Consider the following 17,173-nt stretch of genomic DNA (forward strand, 5'->3'; position numbering starts at 1 on the left):
GTCCTACCTGAGTCCTGAGTGAGTGTGTGAGTGAGTGAGTGAGTGAGTGAGTGTGACGGTGAGTGTGAGTGAGTGTGAGTGGTGAGTGAGTGGAGTGTGAGTGAGTGTGAGATGAGTGTGTAGAGTGAGGTGAAGTGACGTGAGTGAGTGAGTGAGTGTGAGTGAGGTGAGCTGTGTAGTGACGTGGAGTTGAGTGTGTGAAGTGAGTGAGTGATGAGGTGGAGGGGATGTGAGTGAGTGATGTGGTGAGTGAGTGAGTGTAGTGAGTATGTGACGTGAGTGTAGGTGGAGTGTGAGTGAGTGTGTGAGTGAGTGAGTGAGTGAGTGAGTGTGAGTGGAGTTGTGAGTGAGTGTGAGTAGTGTGTGAGTGAGTGAGTGAGTGAATGTGAGTGAGTGAGTGGTGTGAGTGAAGTGAGTGAGTGGAGTGAGTTGAGTGGAGTGAGTAGTGAGTTGAGATGTGTAGTGACGTGAGTGACGTGAAGTGAGTGTTGTGAGTGAGTGAGTGTGTGAGTGAGTGGAGTGAGTTGATGTTGAGTGAGTTGAGTGAGTGAGTGTGTGAGTGCAGTGATGTGAGTTGAGTGAGTGAGTGAGTGTGTGAGTGAGTGAGTGAGTGAGTGAGTGACGTGAGTGAGTGAGTTGAGTGAGTGTGAGTGATTGTGTGAGTGAGTGTGTGAGGAGTGATGTGAGTGATACCAGTTCATATATTATGATTCTGGGATTTAAACAGGGAAGCTGACGCTTGAAAACTTAGTCTTGAGTGGGAGGATACCGACCAGGAGGAGGTGCTTCTAGTTTTCACTCTGTATTTCACAGCACTTCCTGTTTCCTGTTCTGCTTCAGCTTTAAACGGTTTTTAGTTTTGAAAAAACAGCACTTATTGCTTTCAGATCCTGACGCTTCACAGGCCTTCCAAGCGACATTGACCCCCCCCCCCCCTCGCCCTTTCTTTCACTCCCTGGAAAAGACTCCTCTGGCTTTTGTTTTCCTGAAAAGGAAACTGGGGACGTCCCCACCTTTTTTTTTCTTCAAAAGAGAGAGAACCCCCCCCCCCCCTTTTCTGAACAAGTTGAAATGGAACCATCTAAATTGGGGGAGGGGGGGGGGGGGGGTGTTGTGTAGGACATAAATCAAGTGGAAACACAGACTTTCACGGCGGGGCGGAGGGGTGTGGGCAGTTCAGAAGGCTTTAAGATTGAGGAGGGGAAAGGCCCGGGGGGCACAGGAGTGTTGGGTCAATAGGTCACACATACCAGGATCATGCTTTCAAAAAGTGTACTTAGAAGGGGACATGTATGAACGCACCCCCCCCCCCCCCGATTTCAGGTATAATAATCTCAACTCTGTAGAACAGTCGACCGCAACTCCAGGATTAAAGATTCAAAACTGTAGAAAAACATGGAATTCACATCGACGTTGCTCAAAAGAACTGTTTTCTTCTTCTTCTTTGCTTTTATTTAAAGTGCTTGGACCCATTTCCTAAGAGAGGGGGTCTGAGCGCTGTCTTCGATTGGCTCACTACTTTCTGAGTTGATCCAATGAAAGTACCAAATACAGCAGTGAGTTTCACCAGCTGATGAAAACAAACCAGTTCAGCTGTTGAACTAAACCGTTACCTAAAACCCGCTAACCGCTTCATCTTTCTTTAACCCGCTCACCTGCTAACCCCCCCACGCTCATTCTGCATAACCCCTCATCTTGCTAACCCGCTCACCTGCTAAACCCGCTCACCTGCAAAATACCCGCTCCATCTGCTACCCGACTTCACCTGCTAACCCGCTCTATCTGCTTTTTTAACCCGCTCAATATATATATATACTCCGCTCATCTGCTAACCCGCTCACCTGCATAAACCCGCTCAACCGCTAACCGCTCACCCGCTAAACCCGACACTCCTGCTAACCTGCTAACCCGCTAATGTTGAGTGACTAAACCCCGTCGTCGTGCCTCCGTCCTATGAACATTGTTCATATTTTCTATCAGAGACCATAATGAATTTTTCCTTCAATTCTTCTCCCAAAAACATTTTCTCTGTTAAAGAACAAACTTCAGCAGCCAGATGCTTCCACTGGGACCGACAGATGTTCTTGAGCTTCCACATGAAGCAGGGTTCATTTTATTAGACAGGAAACATCACGTTATGATAAGAACTTCAGATTGTGGGCAGTGTGTGGTGAGGCATTCGATGTCCCTCGGTGAATCAGAGCTTTCACGTCTCTGCGTGTCCGCTGACTCAGACATCTTTATTTTCCTCTCTTCTTTCTCCTTCGTCCTCAGTTCATCAACGCCAGGCGGCGGATTCGTCCAGCCGGCATGAATCGACCAGTCCAACAGAGGCAGGTGGAAGTCGCGAGCGTCCAGGTAGTCCAGTCACAGCGCACAGGACACTTGATGCTTCAATTTTCAAATTCAAAGATCGATGTGAAATCTTTAACTCTGGCGAGCTGTAAAAATGATCAGAGAAAAGAAAATCTTCAGATCAATTCTTAAACCAACAGAGAAGAAGAAGGAGACTTTTGATGTCGCCTGTTAGCACCAGTGAGAAGTTGCCCTGGATTCTGGTCGGGAGTGATTTATGGTTTATGTTCCCGTCGAAGTTCGCTTTTCCAGATTCAGGGTTCAGAGAGTTCTGTTCTGGTTCTGGTTCTATGTTGTCATGGGGACGTGTGTTCGGAGCAGAGCTCCTTCACTCAACAAGACCGGGGCCGCGGCGTCACGCTGGAGGGGACTGATGGACTGAACTGTTTTATTTGGGTCTTTACCTGCGTTTTCTTTAAATTGAGCTTATTACTAGTTTTCCCGTCACCCGTCACCCGTCCTGACGGTGCTTTAAAACCAAAACCCACTGTGGAGACTAAAGAGTGGAAGCAAGCATCTGAAATAAGGTTTTAAACTCTCTCTGAGAAGCGTCTCCACCTGGAGGCTCCGACACTTTAACAGGCAGAGGCCTGAGGATGAGTTAGCATGGTGGCTAGAGCTCACTCTCTCTCTTCCTTGTTGAGTCTTCAGTCCGGAAACAGAATAGACAAACTGGACTTGTTGCTGGAAAAAGGAGTCGATCTGCTTTAATTAGCAGGTTTACCCCTCAATTAAAGAATCTGCTCGTACCTGATTACTGTTGGTGGAAGAGGTGATGGCCTATGCAAGAGGAGTTAGTGTTTTACCTGCTGGGTTGTGAGTCTTTCCTGTTTGGATAATATTCAACAGTAGAAGAAGAAAGGCAACTTAATGACATGTACCACTTGTCATGACTTTTAATTTTATTATTTAAAATCATATTTTCTTGTTTGAGTGGATAATGAACAAGCTGGTTTCAGTTTCAGGACCAACACGTCAGAGGAGTGAGAAGCCGCAGGTCCTCCAGGTGTCTCAGGTCGTCCAGGTGTTCAGGTCGGGTCCAGGTGTCTCAGGTCTTCCAGGTGTCTCAGGCTCGTCCAGGGTGTCTCAGGTCGTCCAGGTGTTCTCAGTCGTCCAGGTTGTCTCATGTGTTCAGAGGTGGAGGAGGATTACCTGATGGAACAGAAGCAGATGCTGCAGTGGGGACTCCTGAGGTTTGGAGTGGACCCAGAAGCTTAAGCTGGCAGGATTGAATTGGCCTCAGCAGGATTAAGCTCCAGACAAAGATGCGAATCGCCTTTGAACTGGGACTCTCCATTGAAAACACTTTAACCTGGGCATTTGAATAAACAAAATGGGAGCCCAGCTAGAGCGGGGGCTAAAGGTCCCGCTAGCCTTTGGCCCCTAAGCTTGTTAGCATTTAAACCCCGGGGGCTGACTCCCAAAACCCCCTACCCCCGGCGACTGAGGAGGACTCTCTTCAACCCCCCCCCCACAAACATCTAATAATCTAACAAAAACGGAAACAGCCACAGAACTAAACAGGAGCTTTAAACACATCAGAGTCTGTTGATCTTGTCGTTTCCCAGCAGCATTAACGCCAGCATCTCAGGCCTCCGTAAGATTTTCGTCCTTCTTGACCTCAGAGGTTCAAACAAAAAAACCAGATCTCACCTGTCCCACTTTTAACAGATTTATTAGCATGATAATTATAAACTTCCTCAATTTATTGTGTCAAGGCTGAGTGTCTCCCTGGTCTCCTCACCCCCCTCACCCTCTCTCACCCCCACTCACCCTCTGGGCTTTACGCTGCAGGGAATGTCGACCTGTGAAGATTGAACCTAAAACCACATGAAACCATAAAAACAACCAGGTTTCCAGTTAAAGCAGTTTGTGTTATTCGCAGTGACTTTATTTGAACTGAATATTGATTATAACGATGAAGAACTGAAGTCGTTGTTTCCTTCTGCCAGAGCGAGCTGGAGTGTCTGTGACGTGACAGCAGCTGTCAGCCCCTCCCCCCTCCTCTTTCAGTGTGCAACGTGACGGTGAGATAATGAAACAGTCGTTTCCCTCTCTGTCCGCAGTGAAGCAGGCGGGGACCGTACGGCCCAGTATGGTCAGCCAATGGGAGGCTTCGTCATGGACACAGACACACATGGGAATCAGGACCAACCTTGGTAAACACACACATTCTTACTGAAGGGTTGATCACCACAGAAATAAACGGGTTTTCATGTCAGGGACTCCACCACTCCACCTTGATTGAAGCTTGGTTTATTTACTTAGCACCAGGCGCTTAAACCCAGAGGTGCTAACAAAGGAGCTACCAGGGGTGATAACAGAGCGGGATAACAGAGGAGCTAACAGAGGGTGCTAAACAGAGGAGCTAACAGGAGGGGGCTAACAGGGAGCTAAACAGAAGGGCCTAACAGAGGGGCTGACAGAGGGCTAACAGAGGGTGGCTGACGAGGCGGGCTAACAGGGATAACAGAGGAGTAACAGGAGGAGCTAACAGAGGGGCTAACAGAGGAGCTAACAGAGGAGCTAACAGAGGGCTAACAGAGGAGCTAACAGAGGGGCTAACAGAGGGGATACAGCAGGAGCTAACAGAGGAAGCTTAACAGAGGGGATAACAGAGGAGCTAACAGAAGGGCTTAACAGAGGGGCTAACAGAGGGGCTAACAGAGGGGCTAACAGAAGGGGGCTAAACAGAGGGGCTAACAGAGGAGCTAACAAGAGGAGCTAACAGAAGAGCTAACAGAGGCGCTAACAGAGGAGCTAACAGAGGAACTAACAGAAAGAGCTAACAAGGGGGGGGGGCTTAAAAACAGAGGAGGCTGTGTGCGTGTGCTGTGTGTGTGCTGTGTGTGTGGCGTGTGCGTGTTTGTTGTGTGTGTGGTGTGTCAGGTCTATAGGTGGGATGGGGATGGGTGTGGAGGGACAGTGGCACTACATGTAGCACCAGCACCACCCTGCAGCCAGAGGAGCCGTCCCAGCGCCCAGGACACCAGCGTGTGAGTGACTCCAGTCCAACAACAGTCAGTGTGTCGATGCTGAAAGACAAAAGAGACGAAACAAAACCACAGGAAGCTGGCGTTCCACCGCAGGAAAACCAGGGTCTAACTTTGTTCCGGGGGAATCGGGGGCGTAGTACTTATCCTAAAGGTTCAGGGACTCTTGGGTGTGTGGCCTGCAGTTGCTGAACATCACGGTGAAAACAGGTCTGGGGAGAAGGTAAAGAAAACTGGAAAGCAGGGACTTTCAAAATAAGAGGGAACAAAAAAATTTTTTTTTTGAGTTGAATACCTCATTTTTTTGAACTTCAATAAATGTGTAGGACTCAATGATGAGGAGCCCTGGGTGTCTGGGCCCCTGAGTGTCTGGCCCCTGAGTGTCTGGGCCCCTGAGTGTTGGGCCCCTGGTTGTCTGGGCCCCTGGGTTGTCTGGGCCCCTATGTCTCTGAGACCCCTGAGTGTCCTGGGCCCCTGCAGTGGTCTGGACCCCTGAGTGTCTGGCCCTGAGTGTCTGGGCCCCTGGGTGTCTGGGCCCCTGAGTCTGTCTGGGACCCCTGAGGGTGTCTGGGTCCCCTGGGTGTCTGGGCCCCTGAGTATGTCTGGAGCCCCTGAGTGTCTGGGCCCCTGAGTGTCTGGGCCCCTGGCAGTGTCTGGGGTCTGGGCCTCCTCGCGCGCGCCTGCGGACATGGTCCGCTTGCTTGATCTTCAAACCACAAACGTGCGACATGAAGAAGAGATATACACGACACGTCAAAACCGTCCTGCTTGCTGCTCTTCACTAGTTAAAGCAGCTCTCTGCATTTTAAAGGTCAATTATCCTCTGAGATCCTCTTCGATGTTCCCCGCTCTATACGAGCTGATCATTAGTAGAAGACGCACAACGCTCTACATCTCTTTATTTGATTACACAGAGGTCCAATACTCTGTAAGCTGTTTGTATTACTTGGGGGGGGCATGAATACAGCGCGGGGAGGGGAGAGATTAGGAAGGAGACGTTTACGGGTAAAAGAGGAAGTGGGGGGGGGGGGGGGGGTTAAATATTGTGCGTCAGTCATATTCGGCAACATCACTCAGACCCAAAGTCAATTAAGAGTGTTCAGAGGCATGCCCCCCCCCCCCTTCACTGAGGAAACAATACACCTGGTTCAGCTGGATCGGATGCAGCCATGCATGCAGCCGCAACCACAACACACACACACACACACACACACACACACACACACACACACACCAGACTGGATTGTGAACCAGAGTCATTCCAGGTGTCGATCATAGATCACAGACCAACAGTTCTCTGAGGCTCCGCCCACATTAATACCTTTTACTTTTAAACCCATCGAGTCTTCAGCCGTAAAACAGATGTGCTTCATTCTGAAAACTCTGGGGTTGAGTTTTATTTTGAAAAGATTGGATGTGTGTTTCCAGGTGTGTGGACAGAGGTGGTTGTAGTTTTAAAATGAGACGTGTCATCGTTGACGAGCTGAGATAAACGCAGAGGACAGACGGAGGTTGTGACATCACTTGTTTTGTTTACATTCCTCTTGGACGTCGTTCTCGTCTTGCATGCGGCAGATCGTCATTGACGTGTTTGTGCTTGACGCATCAAATCAAAATGGCAGTTCAGTTAGCTGCAGTATGTGAGCGAGTGCTGTGAGTCGTTAGCACGCCGCCTCTCTCCGGTGATTTCATGTCGACTCACCTGGACCAGTCCCTCCTCTTCGCTTTGTTTTGAAGTTTACTTCCTGTTGATTTGTTGTTGTCTTCTGTTTCCTCTGCAGACCTCCATGGTGGCGATGTGGAGCAGGACCCCACACCTCCTCACCTGTCTGTCCCCGAAGCCCCACCCCCTCTGGGCATCTACCTGACCAGATGTGGGAACACCCCACCACCGCCACCGCCGTGTCTGGGGTGACCAAGACGCTTTGTTACTAGGATTGTCCAGCTGGAGCACAGACACAGAGAGAGAGAGGACAGATCCAGATGTGGAGGATGATGGTGAACAGCTGTGTCACCTGATCACACCTGGACTTCTCGGAGTCAGGACTCAAACGTTGCTCCTCCTCTGGGCCGCAGCTGATGTCTGTAGGAGGAGGAGCCTGGACAGAGGTCATGTGACCGGCGCCGTTTTCACTGTGGACGCTCTGAGAGCAGCTGCTGCTTTCACATGATGATGATGATGATGATGATGAAATGAGAGGACATGTCTGTTCCTCCTCTCACACTGTGTGTGTTTGTCTTTTTTCATAGACTCTTATTCTGAAATAAAACGCTGCAGCAGCTTTGTGACTGTTGATGTGTCTGAGGTCAGTTGTGTTGTCAGGAGCTCTCAGGTGTGTGACACCTGACCACAGAGGAGGGAAATGACGACATTCACTCAGGTGCGGAGCTGCAGACACGTTTCCTCCAGATCTCAGTTTTCTAGATGGTCAGTATGTCACTTCCTCCAGGAAGTCACAGTCATTAACACAGATTCAACCAATCCCTGTGAACTCTGTGTGACCTTCACTTTTCTCCGTTCACTGTAACTTTTCCATAAATTTGACCAAAAATCATCAAAGTTTCCCTCCATTGAGCCAATCAGACCAGTCCCTGATCAGCACCTTGATGATGTCACCAGACTCACTTCCTTGTTCCTGGTGTTGAAGCATGTTGTGAAGCTGCAGACACGTGTGACATGAATGTATCACATTCATCAACCAACATCCCTGTTAAAGACGTGTGAAGACGTTCAGCATGTCGCACATGAAAGGGTTAAATAGTTCTGTACAACTCTGTGGAGGAGCCACAGGTGTAGAGCTGGAGCCGCAGGTGTAGAGCTGGAGCCGCAGGTGTAGAGCTGGAGCCGCAGGTGTAGAGCTGGAGCCGCAGGTGTAGAGCTGGAGCCGCAGGTGTAGAGCTGGAGCCGCAGGTGTAGAGCTGGAGCCGCAGGTGTAGAGCTGGAGCCGCAGGTGTAGAGCTGGAGCCGCAGGTGTAGAGCTGGAGCCGCAGGTGTAGAGCTGGAGCCGCAGGTGTAGAGCTGGAGCCGCAGGTGTAGAGCTGGAGCCGCAGGTGTAGAGCTGGAGCCGCAGGTGTAGAGCTGGAGCCGCAGGTGTAGAGCTGGAGCCGCAGGTGTAGAGCTGGAGCCGCAGGTGTAGAGCTGGAGCCGCAGGTGTAGAGCTGGAGCCGCAGGTGTAGAGCTGGAGCCGCAGGTGTAGAGCTGGAGCCGCAGGTGTAGAGCTGGAGCCGCAGGTGTAGAGCTGGAGCCGCAGGTGTAGAGCTGGAGCCGCAGGTGTAGAGCTGGAGCCGCAGGTGTAGAGCTGGAGCCGCAGGTGTAGAGCTGGAGCCGCAGGTGTAGAGCTGGAGCCGCAGGTGTAGAGCTGCTGGAGCCGCAGGTGTAGAGCTACTGGAGCCGCAGGTGTAGAGCTGGAGCCGCAGGTGTAGAGCTGGAGCCACAGGTGTAGAGCTGCTGGAACCACAGGTGTAGAGCTGCTGGAACCACAGGCATAGAGCTGGAGCCACAGGTGTAGAGCTGCTGGAGCCACAGGTGTAGAGCTGCTGGAACCACAGGTGTAGAGCTGGAGCCACAGGTGTAGAGCTGGAGCCACAGGTGTAGAGCTGCTGGAGCCACAGGTGTAGAGCTGCTGGAACCACAGGTGTAGAGCTGCTGGAACCGCAGGCAGAGAGCTGGAGCCACAGGTGTAGAGCTGCTGGAGCCACAGGTGTAGAGCTGCTGGGGCCACAGGTGTAGAGCTGCTGGAGCCACAGGTGTAGAGCTGCTGGAGCCACAGGTGTAGAGCTGCTGGAGCCACAGGTGTAGAGCTGGAGCCACCTAAACGACGCTCCACTGCTTTTATTCTCCAGAGGAAATAAAACATCTACAGTCACATGATCACGTTGATGTTTTTCTACATTTGAAGAAGCTGAAGATCTGATCGTCACTGAGTCTGTCAAGTACAGCTGATAAAAACACACGGTCAGAGTCATGTTGACAGTTAAGGTTATTGATTTCCAAATGTCAATCACACATCAAGTCACACTGAAGAAAGCATTCCACCTTAAAAGATGGCGGCAGCTGCTGCGGCCTCTGAGCTGCTCAGTGAATTAAATGGTGAATTAGTGAAGATGAAAAGACAGAAAACATCCTTTCATTCATCGTTCACTCTGATCAAACTGTTCACCTGGATCACTCTCTGTGGAACAAGCTGCATTTTAATGAATTAGAGACAATTTTTATCTTTTCCCACAAACTGCAAAAAAAAACAAAACATATAAAAACATTTAAAAACGTGACAATTGTTAAAAAAAGCTGCTGTGAAATCCTGGAGGGACTGTTGTGGGTTACTGTTCAGTTATTATTCGTATACATATATATATTATATATATGTTTATATATAATTCATAAGACGAAAGTGAGTCAGGTTATAAATTAATTAAATTTTTGCGAAAGTTGTTGCGATCAATTCGTCACAGTTTCTTGATTAATTTAGCATTAGAGGGATGATTTCATAGATGAGCACAGCCAAGGATTACAGAAGCGAAATACATTCACTAATAATGATCCTGTTAATTCAGAAAAAAAGTCAAAAGTTCCTGCTCTGTTTTTTTGAATTAACGAGGTAATTATCTCAGAATCTTCTGGAATGTTTTTTCGTCAGTGAATGCATCACATCTCCACAGATGGAATGTGTTGGTCACATGACAATCATCACTGATAATGATCTTTAGAAAACAGTGTGAACCATGTAGATTTTATGATTAGTGCTAATTAATGTTCATGCTGGAAAACGTCCCGATCACCATCTGGATCCAAATGTTAAAATATAAATGAATAATTATAAATATATATAATCTGAACGGGATGATCTCTGTGAGCTGAAGTTAATGTGTGTGAGTATTTTCCACCGTGTTTCTTCTGTGAAGGAAAAAGTTTCTTCAGCTGCGTCTCAGTGATGAATCTGCATCACACTCAGACACATTGTCCAACATGGCGGCTCGGCTCTTTTCACTTCAGCTCACATCAGGTCAACAGGCTGAAGGAGCTGCGGCAGTGTTGGCGAAGAGGCCAGGAGAGAGGACCCAAGCCCCCCCCCCCCAACCCCTGACCCCTGACCCGGCCGGTCCACACGTCCTCACTCAGACCTGACGGAGCGTTTCATGTCTCTGATGAAACTCTTCCACTGGAGTTCAGCTGAGGAGGGAAAAAGTGATTCATGTGAAATCTGCTCCCAACTCTTAAATGGAGAGATTAGCCCCCCCCCCCCTTTCCACTGGGGGTTTCCTAGATTCACTTCATTTCAAAGCCGGGGGCCCGAAACATCATTTATCTTCCTCTTCAAATCAATTAGAGGTCGGAGACGGAGGACGTGGAGCTCCACTCGTTCAGAGCAGTTTCATGGTCCCGCTGACGTTTGGAGATTATTTGTGAAGCAGAAAACAGCAGAGTGAAATCAAACAGGCGTCGTCCCTCTGCTGCCCTCTGAGCTGACTGACAGGCGGCAGCTCCAACTCCCAGGTTACACTGCCCTCTTTAGGGGGGGGAGGAAACTGCCTTCATCTCTGTCTTTAAAGCCGAGTGTAGGGGGACGCATGAGAGACGTCGGGGAATCAAGTGTGTTCACTTAAAGATGCAGAAAGACCCAAAAAGCAACATGTCAGAGGGAGTACAGAGAGTGGTGACAACAACAACAACAACAACAACATGACAGCAAAACAAACCAGATTCACATCTCAGGGAAATTAATGTGCGGCTGGAGTTCAGTGTAATTTCCCACAGATCAAGCGGACAGTGAAGGCAGCGTGTCACAGAGGATGAAACACTCAGAGCTCCTGAGCATCTAATATTAAACATTCATTCGTTTCCTCTGGGGTCAAAGGTCACCGACACGTCAGGTCTGTCCCATCATGTGATTAATGAGGAAAACATCTGTAAACTGTCGATCAGCATCATCAGTGTATGTGATGATGAGTGAACGCCATCCATCAATTATTGAAAAAGATTGGTCTGATGATGGTCTGAAGAAGGTCTGAAGATGGTTTGATGATGGTCTGATCATCTGAAGGAGGTCTGAAGATGGTCTGATGATGGTCTGATGATGGTCTGATGGTCTGATGATGGTCTGAAGATGGTCTGAAGATGGCCTGAAGATGGCCTGAAGATGGCTTGAAGATGGCTTGATGATGGTCTGATCATCTGAAGATGGTCTGATGATGGTCTGAAGATGGTCTGATGATGGTCTGATGATGGTCTGATCATCTGAAGGAGGTCTGATGATGGTCTGATGATGGTCTGATCATCTGAAGGAGGTCTGAAGATGGTCTGATGATGCTCTGATGGTCCGATGATGGTCTGATGATGGTCTGATCATCTGAAGGAGGTCTGAAGATGGTCTGATGATGCTCTGATGGTCCGATGATGGTCTGATGATGGTCTGATCATCTGAAGGAGGTCTGAAGATGGTCTGATGATGCTCTGATGGTCCGATGATGGTCTGATGATGGTCTGATCATCTGAAGGAGGTCTGAAGATGGTCTGATGATGCTCTGATGGTCCGATGATGGTCTGATGATGGTCTGATCATCTGAAGGAGGTCTGAAGATGGTCTGATGATGCTCTGATGGTCCGATGATGGTCTGATGATGGTCTGATCATCTGAAGGAGGTCTGAAGATGGTCTGATGATGCTCTGATGGTCCGATGATGGTCTGATGATGGTCTGATCATCTGAAGGAGGTCTGAAGATGGTCTGATGATGCTCTGATGGTCCGATGATGGTCTGATGATGGTCTGATCATCTGAAGGAGGTCTGAAGATGGTCTGATGATGCTCTGATGGTCCGATGATGGTCTGATGATGGTCTGATCATCTGAAGGAGGTCTGAAGATGGTCTGATGATGCTCTGATGGTCCGATGATGGTCTGATGATGGTCTGATCATCTGAAGGAGGTCTGAAGATGGTCTGATGATGCTCTGATGGTCCGATGATGGTCTGATGATGGTCTGATCATCTGAAGGAGGTCTGAAGATGGTCTGATGATGCTCTGATGGTCCGATGATGGTCTGATGATGGTCTGATCATCTGAAGGAGGTCTGAAGATGGTCTGATGATGCTCTGATGGTCCGATGATGGTCTGATGATGGTCTGATCATCTGAAGGAGGTCTGAAGATGGTCTGATGATGCTCTGATGGTCCGATGATGGTCTGATGATGGTCTGATCATCTGAAGGAGGTCTGAAGATGGTCTGATGATGCTCTGATGGTCCGATGATGGTCTGATGATGGTCTGATCATCTGAAGGAGGTCTGAAGATGGTCTGATGATGCTCTGATGGTCCGATGATGGTCTGATGATGGTCTGATCATCTGAAGGAGGTCTGAAGATGGTCTGATGATGCTCTGATGGTCCGATGATGGTCTGATGATGGTCTGATCATCTGAAGGAGGTCTGAAGATGGTCTGATGATGCTCTGATGGTCCGATGATGGTCTGATGATGGTCTGATCATCTGAAGGAGGTCTGAAGATGGTCTGATGATGCTCTGATGGTCCGATGATGGTCTGATGATGGTCTGATCATCTGAAGGAGGTCTGAAGATGGTCTGATGATGCTCTGATGGTCCGATGATGGTCTGATGATGGTCTGATCATCTGAAGGAGGTCTGAAGATGGTCTGATGATGCTCTGATGGTCCGATGATGGTCTGATGATGGTCTGATCATCTGAAGGAGGTCTGAAGATGGTCTGATGATGCTCTGATGGTCCGATGATGGTCTGATGATGGTCTGATCATCTGAAGGAGGTCTGAAGATGGTCTGATGATGCTCTGATGGTCCGATGATGGTCTGATGATGGTCTGATCATCTGAAGGAGGTCTGATGATGGTCTGATGATGGCCTGATGGTCTGAAGATGGTCTGATGATGGTCTGATGATGGTCTCTCTTGGACAGTAGAGGCTGCAAGTTGAAGCTTGGGTTATGGAGGACAGTCATCATGTGTTTGCCTTCTTCTTCTTTGGTGTCCACATGCATCATCTGCACCTCATTGTTTCTTCTGTCTGTCTCTCAGCAGCAGCTCTGTGCTAATGGTGATCAATGGGTCCTGAGGAGTAGCGGGGGCTCATACTGCGGGGCCGACCCCTCCCTGAAAGAGGTTTGTCTAAACAACTCCTAATGTGAACTCTCGTAACGAAGGTCAGTCTGAGCAGACCCACATTCCAGAAAGACATTAATCTGCCTCCTCCAGGTCTGAGTGTGACTCGCTTATCCATCACCAGCCGCCATGAACCCCCCCTCTCACCCTCCCACCGGNCCCCCCCCCCCCCCCCCCATCTTTGCGGTCCAGGCCAGCTGAAAGGAAAGTTGGGTAATTTATTGCCTTTAAGTAAGTGCTTGCTTCAAGAGGGATTAAATTAGTTTCCCCATGTGAGGGGCAATAGGGGAAGGTATTCGGTGTCACACAGAGGATCCAGAGACGGGGGGAGGAGAGGATCGTGGTTACCTTGAGACATGAAGTGGAGGAGGTGAGGCGGGAAGGGAGGAGGGGAGTTCAGTTTACCCCAAACGGGAGCGATCAACCCAGTGGACAGGAAGTCAACCTCGTTTAAAGACAGTCGTCAAGTGTTCACCTGAAAGAGCAGGTATATTACAGACATGAGCTACCATCTGTACGTCATCATCATCATCATCATCATCATTAGTAGTAGTAGTTACTGTGAGTGCCAACCCTCCATATACAGAAGTATATATAAATATATATATATATATGGACTTTGAGGGAACTTCTTTAAATTTGGTAAAAACATTCACCTGGACAACTGTCGTTGCCTAAATTCTCAGAGTTTCTGTCCGTCAGGATCAAACAGCCTCGGGCTGAAACACACTGACAGACTGAAAAATAAACAGGGAGCAGCTTCTCACAGTCAATCAGCTTAATGGTGATTAGGTCAATGTTCTTAATGAGATGAAGCCTCTCAGGAAGTTTCACCACTGTACACAAAGTCAATGAAGTGTTGAGCAATAATAAAGAAATCCAGCGACTCTGCAGAGCAAATATGTGAGTGAAGAGAAGCATTAAGAGGAGGAAACACAAAGAGCTGCAGAATGTGTGTGAAGGTGGAGCGAAGCTGCACGAGCTCAGCCAGCTTCATCTACAGACACCCCCCGAGAGCAGTAACTTGCCGATAAATGAAAGTGGCTGTGTTTATTAGCACCTGAAGATCTGGTGGATGTTATAAAAGTGCAACAAGAAGGATCAGTTTCTACTGACGCCTGATCTGTGCTTCTCCTTCTGTTTCTGACTTCAAACGTGAAGCATTTCTCACGTGGATGAAGAAGAAGAAATCCAACGTCTGGCCTCTGACGTGTAGATGGATCATAAGTAGAAGTAAAAGCCCAAGAATCCCTACAGTTGCAGCAGAGCAGTATTTACCTGTAGCAGAACAGCATCAGAACAAACCACATAAATGACTGATGGAGGGAGGTAGAAATGATTTGGAAGTGGAAAGTAAAGAAGAACAAGATGAGAAATGTTCAATATTTGATACTCACATGATATGATGGTGGAAGAATCATTGTGATGTTCGTGACTTTACTCTTGAAGGAACATTAAAGGTTCTGTAAGTAAGACTTTAAACAATAATGTAGCTGTAAACAACTTTTTTCTATGTAAAGATGTAGTGGAGTAATGAGAAGGAAGCCACGCCCCCTCTGTGTGTGATGTCATCTGTGTTCCTCTGGTCTTTGTTCTGGTAGCGTGTGAATGTTAGTGCATGTGAGTCCGGCCTGTTAAACTGTTGGTCCTCCCCATGTTTATAAACACACAGGCTCCGCCCACCGGTGTGATGTCACAGTTTCATTTAAAAAGGCCTCAGACACAGAAAGAGATGAGACCAGATCACAGGTGGACTGGACTGAGGTCTACGGCTCAGATCCTGGTCGGCAGGTGGACCGTCAAAACATCTGTAAAGGTTTTAAAGTCTTTACAGGCTCCATCAGTGTCATCAGTGCGGCTGGTCCCAGTGTATCAGTCCAAGACTGAATTTCTTTCCCAGTCCGACCGTGGAGCTGGTCTGGTTTACTGGGAGGAGAACGAGCTGCTAAAGTCCAGCTGGACTCAGAACTGGTTCTTCTTCTTCATGTGTCAGTAACTTGATCGTTCATAATGTTACAGTCTGTTTTCATTAGTGACGGCTACAGTAGACATGTAAATGATTAGATTTTGGAGGTTAAAGGTGAAAGGTCAGGGTCACTGTGACCTCACAGAACACGTTTTTGGCCTTTTGAACGTGATATCTTCAGATAATCTCGATAGAATTTCTTCAAATTTGGTGCAAAAATTCATTTGGACTCAAAGATGAGCTGATTAGATTTTGGTGGTCAAAGGTTACTATGACAACACTAAAACACGTTTTTGGCCATAAGTCAAGACTTCATGCTAATTAACAGTGGACTGGTCAGTGGAGGCAGAACTACAAGACGGTGATTGTAGTTTTTACTTTGAATCTTGAAGTTTGTTGAAAATGCTTCATTTCGCTCATGGACCTTGGTCTGGCATCAAACTCACAATATCAAACATCTTAGTACCAGAGACACCAGCTGCTGCAATAATCAATCACAAAAACAAATTGCCCGACAGTTACATCATCAATAACACAGATTTTTAAATTCTTATAAAATGGAACCAGGATCAATAGATGATGTAATGAAGTGACTGTTCATGTGATTCATTGACCATAAAAAGCAGGTTCAGTGTTGAGTTGCTCTTTAAACTCTTGATAAATAACACTTTGCTTTTTTTCTTTGTTGCTAATTCAGTCGTGATGATGTGATTTTTAATCCCACAGAATATAGTGTTCAGATTCTCCGGTCGCTGCACACTCACTCGTAAACTGGGGTTTGACTTCAGTGGTGAACAGTTGAGAGTTGCTGCTGCAGTTTGCAGCCTGGAGGCTCTGAGGCACTTCTAAGCAGACAGTGATAGATTGGTGAGATTAGAGAGCAGCGTATCTGACACTGCTCTCTGATCCGCCGCCCTCAAAGTGCTCAGACCTTCTCTAATGAGCCTCCGCCAGGATCCCGGATCACATTTCAAAGTCAGACAATGTCTACTGGGGGAAAAAGGGCCATTTAGCCCCGTGCCAGTGTAATGTAAAAACCAGGTAGATCCTTCTTTCCTTCCTGACCGCGCTGCCACAGATTGCTTCCTCAGTGCATTGAGACTCAGTGTTTTCTTTAGAGCAGCAGGGTTTTCTCCTCGGACTCACAGGCCATGAAATATGGGGAGTATCTGTGTCTGGCTGCGAGCCAGGCGGAGGGTTGACATGTCGGCCCGACGGGATGGTCATGAATCGCTCAGATTTCACTTTAGTCCACAGCTGGGGAGCTGGAACCAGAACTGCACTCTTCAACAAAGACGGTGGGAACGTAATGTTTGCACCGAACGACGCTCCACAGTTACAGATGATTACATGCAGATGTTGATGCATTAACCAATTAGCAGCAACTGATGCATCTGTCCCACCAACAGAACAGGAAGGCTGTGATTGACATTAACAGTCAGAGCCAGGATCACTGGTATAACGGAAGTGTGTGTGTGTGTTTATGAACTTGTGTAAGTGTGCATGTAAGTAGATGTACTCGGAGGTCACAGTGTCATCTTATATCCAACACCCAGTAACGGTCATATATAGTGTTTTTCCACCACACGGTACCAACTCTCCAGGTGCTTGTTTCCACTGCGGATAGTACCCCCTCAATGAAGTTACTATAGCGATAAAGCCATCATGACATCATCTTCAACATGACACAGACAGGATCAATGGAGGATATTGAAGGTTGCAGGTTTACTCT

The 17,173-nt window shown here is 48.1% G+C and overlaps 1 protein-coding gene across 3 annotated transcripts in view; it reads left to right on the forward strand.

Moving 5' to 3' along the window:
• Positions 1 to 7,620, forward strand: part of LOC111237565 (homeobox protein Meis1-like) — a 36,603-nt gene extending 28,983 nt beyond the window's left edge. For 2 of the 3 annotated variants that reach the window (XM_022766701.1, XM_022766702.1), the window contains exon 12: positions 7,130 to 7,620. In XM_022766701.1, coding sequence (XP_022622422.1) covers positions 7,130 to 7,263 — 134 coding nt within the window. In that variant the 3' untranslated portion in view covers positions 7,264 to 7,620. The remainder of the gene's footprint in view (positions 1 to 7,129) is intronic. The other variant, XM_022766704.1, reaches the window with a different exon arrangement.
• The last annotated feature ends 9,553 nt before the right edge of the window (positions 7,621 to 17,173 follow it).

The sequence above is a fragment of the Seriola dumerili genome, unplaced genomic scaffold (genome assembly GCF_002260705.1).
Source record: "Seriola dumerili isolate Sdu_G_001 unplaced genomic scaffold, Sdu_1.0 BDQW01001001.1, whole genome shotgun sequence".
Lineage (NCBI taxonomy): Eukaryota > Metazoa > Chordata > Actinopteri > Carangiformes > Carangidae > Seriola > Seriola dumerili.